The sequence below is a fragment of the Cryptococcus depauperatus genome, chromosome 7, assembly GCF_001720195.1.
Source record: "Cryptococcus depauperatus CBS 7841 chromosome 7, complete sequence".
Lineage (NCBI taxonomy): Eukaryota > Fungi > Basidiomycota > Tremellomycetes > Tremellales > Cryptococcaceae > Cryptococcus > Cryptococcus depauperatus.
This window is the reverse complement of record NC_089474.1, coordinates 1,462,555-1,474,230: the sequence shown is the minus strand read 5'-3', so window position 1 is coordinate 1,474,230 and position 11,676 is coordinate 1,462,555. Positions and strand designations below refer to the sequence as shown.

The following is an 11,676-nucleotide window of genomic DNA, read 5'->3' as shown; positions in this document are numbered from 1 at the left end:
TAACCCCCTAACCCCTAACCCCTAACCCCTAACCCCTAACCCCCTAACCCCTAACCCCTAACCCCTAACCCCCTAACCCCTAACCCCTAACCCCTAACCCCTAACCCCTAACCCCTAACCCCTAACCCCCTAACCCTCATGGGACCGGGGTATACTGACAAGGGAATGGAGGACCCGTACATCTTTCTGGTACTGAAAGACGGTATCCCAAGAGAATGCCATGAGGAGCGGGCTCTGCTCTCTGCCGTCGGAGACTTGCCCCAAGTGTTGTTGGACGGATGATGATGGCATGTTCGATACTTGGGCTGTGATAAGACTTGATAGCGAGTGTTGGTTGGGATGGGAATTCTCCGCCGGGGTGGAAACAGCAAAGTATAGCTGATTTTTTCCGTATGGGTAGAAGGATTGTAGTTTGCACTCGATGACATGCGTCGCATAATCATGTTCTTTGTCATGTTTTCTCCAATGTGCTTTCATCACCTTCATTCCCTTGGTCCCATAATGGCAGATCCGGCAATAATACCCATCGTATAATGCTAATCCCGGCACGGCAGGAAGTAAGGATCGATCGTTGAAGATTGGTATCCGAGGATTCTCATCTACATGCGGTGAGTGGTTCGCTTTGATTTGCTCAAGAATCTCTGACTCAGCTTGTATATGTTTTACCCGATGGCAACGTCCAGTCGTGTGCTTTACGATATTCTCAAACTTGGTACAGTGGTTGTTTTCATTGTTGATTGAACAACGCTTCAGTTGGCATTTAGCACATCTAAATACTTTGAATCTTGCGTTGTATTCAAATCCGAGTTTGTCCAATAGCTCAGACGTTTCCCAATGCGAGACATAGTCTTCGGCTTGTTCTATGCAAGCGTTGGATGTCAGCTGGCTACGGTTATTTCCAGTGGCACGTATAAACAATCACCATTTGTATGGAAAACGTATCTGAGACCAGGGCTGACAGTCGCCGTGGCCTGGGCGGAGCCAAGAATAGTATTACTCATTGTCTTTCTCGTTTATGGGTTAGGGGGTTATTTAAATGCAAAGAATTGCAACGCATACCTCATGGCTAGGAGCATCTTATTTATACATCTCCATGTCGTTCAACATGCCAAAAGATCTATACGAAAAAGCCCCTGTTGCAAACTACCTTTTGTGTATCTATGTTTCAAAGCTGTCTGTTCTATTGCTTGATTTCTTTCTTTCTCGAGTATATCCCTTGCTATGTTGTGCTACTTGCCAGCAAGACATTGTCATTTTTTCCTATCGAGTGCGTCTGTAAGTCCGTTTGGGGTATCTATCTTGCTTTATATTTTTCATGTGTATTTTGCCGAGCGGCTGGTTTATTTTGTCAACAGTTTGGTTATTTTCTTTTATAGCATCACTACAGCCTTGCTGTCAGAACCTTGGAATTATGACATGGAATACAGCCAATAAATAATAATGCAACGTAGATTGCATTATTGTGACCTTTTGGTACAGAACGTGGATCTTAATTATTGGTAATATTCATGACACTTGCTCGTCATCAGTACGCTGTGTTTTTCCAGAGTCATTACTCATACTCACTCTGTCCTTGCAAAGTCCCCCTCAAGGCGTATTGAGAGATGCCATTTGGCTTTCACTCTTACTGTGTTCTTGCATTGACTGTGTAGACGGCTTATGAATCGATACTTGTTTCGTCTTTTGTTTCCTTGCTTGTAAAGTGACGAAACGATGTCTTGGTGCGTGTCTTGATGAGCACCTTCACAAAGATCAGTAGTTTTATATATATGTCATTTGTGGTGTATATATTGCATGTATAAGGTATGAACAAGGTAAAATATTAAATGAAGAAGAGCGAGTAAAAGAATCACGTGATGTAGTAGATAGATGACAGCTCTTTACTTGGAGAATATGCATACCAGCGCCGGTTTCTAATTCACCCGCGAGTTTTCTAATTCACCCGCGAGTTTTCTAATTCACCCGCGAGTTTTCTAATTCACCCGCGAGTTTTCTAATTCACCCGCGAGTTTCCAATCATTCATCCGGCGAATTTTCTAATCACTCACCTACCATTTTTCTAATCACTCACCTGCAATTTTTCTAATCCCTCACCTGCCAGTTTTCTAATCCTTCACCCGCTATTTTTCTAATCGTCAAATAACCCCCTAAGCACCCCCTAAGCTCTCCTTACCCCCTAAGTGGCCATATTTCCATGCATATCCATCCATCCATGCACAAAAATCGTACCATTGCATTCACACTCTTCTCTAGTATATATATCTGCTATTAAACTACCCTTGTTCGCATACAACAAAATCTTTTATCGAGACCAACAAAAAATCAACCCAAAAACATATCCAACCCGCGACATTTTCGTGCCTGGCCAAAAATCTGACCTCCAAAACCTGTCCTTTTGCCCTGTGAGCAACTCTTTATTTCGTATATGCATCCATACTTTCTTGCACCACCGTTACTTACATAAGAACCAGCTCTACCGTTTGAGCTTTGCACTCACCACCCAGAGCCGCCTCTGTCAAAAGTTATACCCGCCCCCTAAAATCACCGAGCATTTCCTACTTTCAAAACCCTTTTTTTCCCATACAAAAATCGGTTTTTCACTTATGAGAAATTTGCACCGATTTGTAACCTTTCGTCCTACCGCGAGTCTGTAACACTCCATGTGCACTTGATCTCGCTTCATGTCAGCCGTTGCTCGACCTCACTTTCATCCTTCTAATAAGAAGTTCACGTGCTCAATTCCTCCTTCTGCGTGTTTCCAGAACTCCGCCGCTTCATTTCTGAGAAGTCGTACTTCCGGTCTCTGGCTCAACCGGTTGAAGTCACCTTTCGCTTCATCGTATATCATCTTGACTCGTTCGACGTATGGGAAGTGCGACTTATTAGTCTTCAGGCGGTTCACCAGATGTGCCTGTACGGCACCCTCCCACTGTTCTTGCGGTTGGTAATTATTGAGCCACGATTGTGGTGTATCCCAGTAATGGAGTGCTACGCCCTGTGGGTCGTCATGGAGGATCCGACTCAAGCTCGCCTGGTCATTCATGACATGTGACGACCCAGAGTTCAGTACAGGGTCCAGCAAGACTCGGCTGAGGAGATTGACCGACCACATATTCGCTTTGATCAGCATGACGCCCAAGTTGAGCCCGTTCCGGTCCGATGAAGCGAGAAGGAAGGGCTCTGTCGCCGGAGTGTAGACAAGGTCTTTGGGAGGGAGGAAAGTCTCGAGAGGGACGGCCGGATTCACGATAAAAGTGTCGGCGTCGGCCCAGCTGTCGAGAAATTGGTTAGCTCATCCCGCGGAGTTACAGATATCGGCGGTCGGCGGTCGGCGGGGATATGCCATCTTGTCATCCAATATGCCGTCTTGTCATCCAATATGCCATCTATCGAGTCAGGCGGATAACTCGCCATCCCATTACTCTCCATTGTTCAGCGCTGGCATCACTTACAGCACCCAGTCCTGGTCTCCTCTTTCTTCAGCGACTTCCAGGAGCACTTTGATGAGATGCGCGATTTTGTTGTACGTTTTCCGTCCTTTCACGTGCTGGTCTTTCATGTAGTCATGGTCGACGGCTCTGTAGTCGTACCCGTGCGTCTCTGCGTACTGCCGGTGGTTTGCGCGCGCTGCGAGGTAGAGCGGCGTGAGCTCGTGGAAGACCGTGAGGATCGTGACGTGCGGGCGCGAAGAGGAGACGTGCACAGGATTCGCCGCGAGTGGGAGGTTGACGTAGTACAGGAAGAGCAGGCGATGGAGCCAGTAGAACAGAGGAAGCACTACCACGAGAACCAGGAGCTTACGGTACTCGTACAGTGACCGAAAACGAGACATGGAACTCATCATAGAAATGCAAAAGCAAAAGCAATGAGATCACGCCGAATCCAAAATGTTCCAAAAGTGCCATCTGTTACGACCCTACACGTGTGCTGTCCTTGTTACAGGTCCACCGTAACCCCTACGGAGATGGAGGGATGTCCGACGGTGGAGAGTGGTATATACAAGTTATTCAATTGTATCCTAGTTTTCTCCTTTCCTTTATAATTATATTAATACAAGTTCTGGAGTATTTCGCTCTACGCCTGTGTTTTATATGACAACACGTTGTTAGACAATTCCAAACCCAAGAATGGAGAATCGAGAACCTAGACCCTAGCCTAGATATCCACCAAACAATCTTTCAACCTGCACCAGAATAAATCTAAAGCAAGGAGGTAACACCTATACTCCATCTCATAATACCAAAGTCATATCATCAAGTTTCACGACATAAGCCATGCCTAACAGTTGTAAAGTATGATATCAAATCCTTGAAAGTTTGAAAGAAGATGCAAAGATTCTTTATATATACTTTGAAACTGGGCGGTAAATCAAGTTTAGAGAACTCTATGAAATAAATTGAATGTTGTGTAGAAACGCCAGAGGGACTACTAAGCTATTAGGAATTATCTAGGATGTTGAGGAACTATTCCAATGGTAAATCCTTGCATAAGCTTGGTAAGCCTGTTTACACCCCGAGAGAGAACAGAATGATCAAGGATGTTTCGTGTCGACCAAGGTGTTGAGGAGCTGGTATTGGATCAGTCAAAATCTCGTCCTGACATAGTAGTCCATCACGACATCATAGGAGGCTATTGCTTTTTCTTGCTGAAGGTTCGAGAAAAGACTGATCTACTGATACCGTTATACTTTCAACAAAGTGATCCTCGGGCGCATCATCATGTATTGTCAATCGACGGGAACCTTTATAGGACTGAAAGGCATAAGGTATCATGTCATTTTTTGCAGCTATAGTGGTAATAGTTGATTCCAACATGTGATGCCTTACAACATTCCAACAGAGAATCCCCTAATACGAGCTTTGACACATTGGCTGTAATGCCAGTGTAGAAGTCTCGGATCCGGTCGTCTACTTGGATCTCCGCGGAAGAAGTCAGGTGAAATCATCTTGCCATGCCATCTGGAAAAAATGGAATACGGGACTAAAAAACAGTGAACAAAAAGAAACCCATCCTGTCCAATCAGCGTCAGCGCGGATTCTTCTCTACGTTTCCACAAGCAAGACAATATACAAAAAGGCTACATGGAGGATGATGGATCCTCAAATCAATTAAGAAATTCACCAACCTTCTCGTATAAGGATAACTGCAGCATGTCAAATGCGTGATGTAGATCATTACGAAGAATCAAGCCAGATGAAGGGAGGAACACTGACTGTCCGTTTTCGAAGAATTGCTCATACAGCTACAAGCGCTGTCAGTGACCGCCCATTCGAGATACAGAGAGAGTTTGGGTCAATGATAGTCGGTCTCAAAGGATCACATACGTCTGGCCTACTACATGGCACTATGTGTGCAGCCGTGCATAAACTAAAGTCCTCTCCAGTGACAATACAACAACCGTCTCGAGCTGCAAGAAACAAACGGAAATTGGACTAATGTTGTCGTCAATATACGCATGCTAGTGAAGGCAATTTCAAAATATGAAGACAAAAACGCACTTGATTGATGCTGGATCGCCTAGAGTTTGATCTAGTGGATACGCTACCAAAAGGATTTGGTGCTTTGAAACGAGAAAAGTACTCTGGGCCAGTTGAGAAGGTAACGTCCGACTGAGAACCTATGCACGCGACAGGTAGACTGTTAGCATTGGTATTGACGCTAAAACACAGCCCCTACCTTCGATATGGAAGCGGAAAGTTCCTGCCTTGGGAGCTTCGTTCAAGTCAAGCGCGGCACCGTTTTCGTCTTGTAGTTGGCCTAGTTGGTCTGGTTCCAACACGACGAGCTGGCGGACTACATATAAGACATATGACCAGGTGTTGTCGCCTCCTTGGCGAATAAAATCGAGAGGGAAAACCGCAATACGTGTGTCATAATCAGAACGAATCACAACTGAGCTAGAGTTCGTCCAAAGGCTTGTTGCAAGTGGATAATCCTTCATTCTTGACGTAGGGGATTTAGCCGAGGAGCTGGACGACATCGTCGAGAGCTGAGTGACTGAAAGTGTAGATGACTGCTGACTGTTCCGCTATACTTTGGAGTATCTTCACTCAGGTGCTTTATGCGCTGGCGAGCTAGCAATATAGATGTAATTCTATTGTGGGTACTTGGTTTTCTTGTGAGCTGGTTATTTTGTTACAATATCGTATCTATTGTTAAGGTAATATGGCATGTATATTAGTACCAAAGAGAAATCGGAGATACAAATTAGAATTAATAAATACGTGCCCGGGATCAAATATTGGGTTTATCAACTGTGGCGATAGATCACCTCACTTAACATCTATTGTATCTACAAGACTTATTCTTTTCAGTGCAGAGAGCGGGGTATTGCAGCAGAATTGCATTGCGTCTCCATCAGTCCTTCACTCTTGGAGCTTGGTTGGTCTGGGGATTGGCGAAACTTGTGTGCGGAAAACGCCAGCTTCTGTGGCACTTTTATATCGTATACCTTAAAAGTAAAAACACAACTTGTTCTTCACTTGCCATCATCCATCGATGGTTCGACTGCTGAAGCATGGCTAAGCTGCCTCGAGCTAAAGTATTGGATGCTGCATGCTGGGATGGCGTGTTGTGGATTGACAAGCGCATGATGCAGCACCGACACATCAGACAAAAGAGCAACTCACCCAAGGCGAGCCCGGTTCCAAAAGTGTCAGGGGCGAGTTAATTGGAGGGAAATCCTAAGAAAGAAGGGCGAGGTGTCTCTGGCTGAGTACTATTAATAAGGAAGGATAGAAGGATATACGAGCGAAACTAGTTTAGACGAAGGATTGCGAATAACGAGTTGTAGTAATGAAGTAAGGCCTGAGGCTTAAAGACTTATGATATATTACTAGGGAAAAGGTAATGACAATACCGCTGTTTGTATATGTAGTTCAGAGTCTTGCGCAATGAAAAGGTAAAGTAACAATGTAAAAGTTGCGTGCACTAATAAAAGATTACCGCTGACTTGTTATTTACATAGGATGGTTCCGTTAGCTATCAAGAATTAAAAAGGAATTTCTATTTCACCATTCATCGCACTTTACTTCGACAGTGTGGCTTACTTTGTTCGATGTCGTCGAAAGACATGGTAGCTTTGGCTTCAGTCGGTCAATGTGCCAATCCACAGACGGTATATAAAAAGGCATGTCGCTTAGCCATCTTCTATTCTGACAACGATCCTTTTCACTTCTATAACAATCACAATCTCGTCCAACGTGCACTATACTGACCTCTGACTTGCTCTGTACGCCTATTCTTTCCTTGAAGCCTCCTATCCTAGTGCTGAGCTGACACATGCCACAGTCAAACCACAGACACCATGGCGAATCTATCCTCCTGACTGGATACTCTTCGTCCCAAAATTGAAGAGCTGATGCGCATCGGCGGTACTCCCGGCCTCTCACTCAGTATCATGCACGAGGGGAGTCCAGTCTACTTTGCGAGTTACGGATACCGCGATGTGGAGCAACGCCTCCCGCTGACCGAGGAGACCATCCTCCCCGTCTGCTCCATGACCAAGGCGGTCACTTCCGCAGCCATCGGGATACTGGTCGAGAAGAAAAAGGCTCGTTGGGACATGCTGGTGAAGGACGCGCTGCCTAGTCTTAATATCAACGATAAATTTCTCCAGAACCACATGACTCTCGCCGACCTTCTCTGTCATCGATCAGGCATGTCAAAGGGCAATGGTTTGTTTATGGACACTGATAACAACATTCTCATCGGCGAAAAAGACGCCATGCGCTACCTCAACAATCAAACCCGTATGCTTCCCTTCCGTGGTCAATTTGCGTACAACAATCTGCCGTATGAGCTGGCGGGCAAGGTGATCGAGTCGTTGAGCGGCGAGTCTTTCTTTGACTTTGTCCAGCGTCGCATTCTGGATCCACTCGGCATGACCCGCACCTCTTTCAAGACTCCCGACGCAAGCCTCGACGGCGTTGGAAAGTGCTACAACGCACTCGATGACGGGACCGCTGCACCTATGACCTGCGCTAAAGCTGGAGATAATTGGTTTGGTGCGTCGAGCGTAGGGATGCGATCCTGTGCGAGCGATCTCATGAAACTGTACAAGGCTCTCATGATGTGTTTTAACGATCAATTGGCGACTGGCAAGATGTCAACGGATGGGCTACCGTTGAAGCAGGTCGCTCAGTTGATGTCTGCCCAGATAATGATGGACCTGCCTTCGAGGAATGAAATGTTGTACGGTTTCGGCTGGGCAAAACTCCAGCTTCCCGGGAGGATGGGCCACATAGGAGCCAACCCTGGTTTAACGCCAGATGGGATGTCTATCGTTGGCAAGGGCGTGACGCCACGCTTAATTATCTTCCATTAGGGAAGTTGGATCGGTACACTTTTCATTGTCATCCTAGTACCCGACACGGAAAGCGCGATTGTCGTCTTGTCGAATGCGCTCGCCCTCAACGATGTTGCGGATTGGGTGGGACAACTCGTGCTGGAAGAATTCTTAGAAGTTCCCGAGGGAGAGCGCAACGACTACATCTCGGCGGGCAAGATGTCAGCAGCGGCGAATCTGGCATGGTGTCGTGACCTTGCGAAAGAGCTTCAGCCGCAGAACGGCATATCGAGGGAGCTTGAGGCGTACGCCGGAACCTACTGGAATAACATTCACATCTTCAAGATTGTTGTGACGGTGGAAGAGGGCGAGCTCTACTGGGCTCTCCAAGGTCTTGACTCGGAGAAGCTCTGTCTCGCCCATTATGAAGATGATGTGTTTACCTGGCTCCAGCCGCGTAACGATCTATCTCGGCGAGGTCGATGGATGGGACCAAACAAAGGGCTCAGTTTCTGTAAAGTGGAGTTCAAGATGGGAGATGGTCCGGATCGTCTGTTCTGGATGCACGACAATGGTGTATTCGAGGAATATAGGAAAGAGTAAAAGGGAGGCATCTGGTTGGGAGTGCTCTTGTACGACTTTGAAGGGTTGGTCGATTTTGTCTATAAGTTGTGGGTATTCCACTTGTGGGCTGTCGTATAGGTGTGGTCTCACCGTCCTCGTAACAACTGTCCACGTCAGGTAGAAGCTCTAGGAATGCTCATCAAGAGTGATAGTAATGCATTCATAACGCTTTCATGTTTATAATCAACGTAGTCTGGTTTAGCAACAGCTGGAAAGGCTGCTCAAAATACGTGAGGCAAGATGCGCGAGGAGCAATAGGTACCATTGACAATACGTGGGTACTTACATGCGTGTATAATACCAATAATATAATTGAGTGGTACACATTTAGCACCCAAGTGGTCGATTGTGCTTGACGTAATGTACATTGACATGCCGATGACTTTTTGATTACAGCTTTTGTGACGACACCTGTCTGCCTTACATCCAATGCGGGATGCATATTGTATGTCACGAATGAGTGGGTTGGTTGAGTTGATGGTTGAGTTGCTGATTGAGTTGCTAGTTGATTTGAAGTTGATAATGACTTGGACGAGAGATGGATGGATGGATGGATGGATGTTTCTGACTTTGCAATATTGGAAGATGAAAAGATAAGAATAAGAAATAAAGGTTGATGTGTGCTTAGACGCATGATACATCACTGGAGAGAAGATTATAGATGAAGTAGTCAGTATGTATATGTAAGAAGAAAACAGAGAACCGCAAATGTACAAATGAGGACCAGATATCCAGTACTGTGGTGAAAGTGATTAAATAAGAAATATAGTAAAAGGGGACATTAGTCCGATGTCCGTTATTCACCACGTTATTGGTGTTTTTCTTGACATACCACATACATAATATACAAATTAGAAACTTATATAAACAATGCACCCCTCACCCCCAGGAGTGTCCTAGGAGGTGCTGTCACGGCCTGCACACAGTTGTCTTCGGCGCAGGTTGGAGGGCTTGTCTCGCTTAGGTTCTAGGTTCTGGGTGCTGGGTTCTAGGTTCTAGGTTATTGCTAGGTTTACTACTGATGCAAGGTTTATACCTAATAACAGGCCTAGAGGTGGTACTCCTGGACATGTATTGATAGAAATATAAAGAAAAGAACTAAGTTACAATGTAAATTAACTATATACACCACTCTCCACCGTCGGACATCCCTCCATGTCCGTAGGAGTTACAGTGGAACTGTAACAGGTGCCTCAGCAGCTCTAGTCCCCCCTGAAGGTCTTGACGTCTCGTCAAGGCATCTGGTTTGCCCATCTGAGTGCCAGAACGGTAGATGATTTTGAAGTCGAAATTAGCCAGCATTTCTGCCCAGCGAGCCTGACGACGATTTAGCACTTTGGAGGTTGTGAAGTACTCAAGGTTCTTATGATCTGTGTAGACCGTGATTTCTTTTGATCCTTCCAAATAAGCCCGCCAGTGTTTAAATGCTTCTACGATCGCGAGCATCTCTTTGTCGTAAGTTTCGTAGTTTAATTCAGCCGGTATAAATTTTCGAGAGTAGTAGGCGATAGGATGGAGCCGGTTCTGATCGTCCGGATGAGACAGAATACCTGCTATGACATAGTCTGAGGCGTCTGTTTCCAATATAATAGGTGTCATAATCCAGGATTATGACATGGAATATAGCCAATAAATAATAATGTTACTCTGATTGCATTATTGTGACCTTTTGGCGCGTGGGCATAATTTTAATTATTGGTATTTTCATGACAAAGAATGTCGTACAAGCCGAAATTGCTGCACTTGGCGAAGCGAACCATTCGACTTTCACCTTCATAACCAGCGCGGGTCCTATGTGCCCAGCCTTGCCCGTTGATGGCTCCTTTGCCGTTGCTGGAGTAGAAGGAAGAGCCATTGACAACTTGGAAGGCCAAATAGCTTCAGCTAAATGCACTTGAGAAGCCGTCGTTAGAACCATGATTATCAGGAGTAGCATCTCCAGTGACTTACCATCTACGTAGGCAATGACCAAGCCATCAAGCTGGAAAGAAAACGTTCTACTATGCTTGAAATAGAAAGTGCTCTTGTTCTCACAAGCGTCTTCGGGAAGAATATGATGTCGCCAGGGGTATTAGCACGAACACATTTCCGATAGGTTCGAGTTAGAGCGGGGGTTATGTCTGTCGTGTTGTCATCCTATGCGCGTCATACCATGTCAGTCAATTGACACTTGCAAGGCAACGTAGACCAACCTTTGCGTCATGGTCCAACACATTGCATATGCAGTGATGATTGGTCAAAGCGATACGCCCAGCTGCGTTGAAGAATTGGGCCATGGCATTAGAAGCCAACAGTAGCAGCGCCGCAAGTATCGTCAACATATTGGCGTTGGCAACAAGAACAAGTAACTAGCAGAGGAGAGGTCACGAAGGAGTGTCACATGGATTTTGAGCTGAAGTGATAATCTAATTTTTCGGTTAGCATACAGTCCATTTTAGTAGGCATCACATGGCGCCAAACCCCGAAGAAATGACTGACGGCGTATAGAGATGGACTCGTCTGACTGCTGAGTGTAAGAGATCCATGGACAGGCGAGCTTGGAATCGATGTAGACAATGAGAAAGAAAGAGAAGCTGAAAAGGGGACTAGAAAAAGGAGGATGTTTGCCAATCAAAGAGTTCTGTAAGAAGGTGTGAATGATTTGATCCCGTGTATATATAAAAAAGACAATGAAAATTTTTCTGAAGCAATAAACTATGAGGTTTACAAGTAGGCGCGCCAATTATTCGCGTGCCTATCCACAATGTGCTGCTGAAAGCACTTAG

The 11,676-nt window shown here is 45.6% G+C and overlaps 3 protein-coding genes across 3 annotated transcripts; 1 reads left to right on the top strand and 2 right to left on the bottom strand.

Moving 5' to 3' along the window:
- Positions 1-2,597: 2,597 nt before the first annotated feature.
- L203_105901 (uncharacterized protein) lies at positions 2,598-3,841 on the bottom strand (the record flags this gene model as incomplete). Its single annotated transcript, XM_066215262.1, has 3 exons — positions 2,598-2,667; positions 2,736-3,272; positions 3,453-3,841. The coding sequence occupies 3 exons, from the start codon at positions 3,839-3,841 to the stop codon at positions 2,598-2,600; spliced, it is 996 nt and encodes a 331-aa protein (XP_066071359.1).
- A 981-nt stretch (positions 3,842-4,822) lies between these two features.
- L203_105900 (uncharacterized protein) lies at positions 4,823-5,980 on the bottom strand (the record flags this gene model as incomplete). The annotated part of the gene is made up of 7 exons (XM_066215261.1): positions 4,823-4,945; positions 4,990-5,011; positions 5,126-5,143; positions 5,214-5,242; positions 5,325-5,432; positions 5,499-5,617; positions 5,677-5,980. The coding sequence occupies 7 exons, from the start codon at positions 5,978-5,980 to the stop codon at positions 4,823-4,825; spliced, it is 723 nt and encodes a 240-aa protein (XP_066071358.1).
- Positions 5,981-7,360: 1,380 nt separating this feature from the next.
- On the top strand, positions 7,361-8,890 carry L203_105899 (uncharacterized protein; the record flags this gene model as incomplete). The annotated part of the gene is made up of 2 exons (XM_066215260.1): positions 7,361-8,284; positions 8,327-8,890. 2 exons carry the CDS (start codon positions 7,361-7,363, stop codon positions 8,888-8,890), a joined length of 1,488 nt encoding a protein of 495 aa, XP_066071357.1.
- Positions 8,891-11,676: the final 2,786 nt, after the last annotated feature.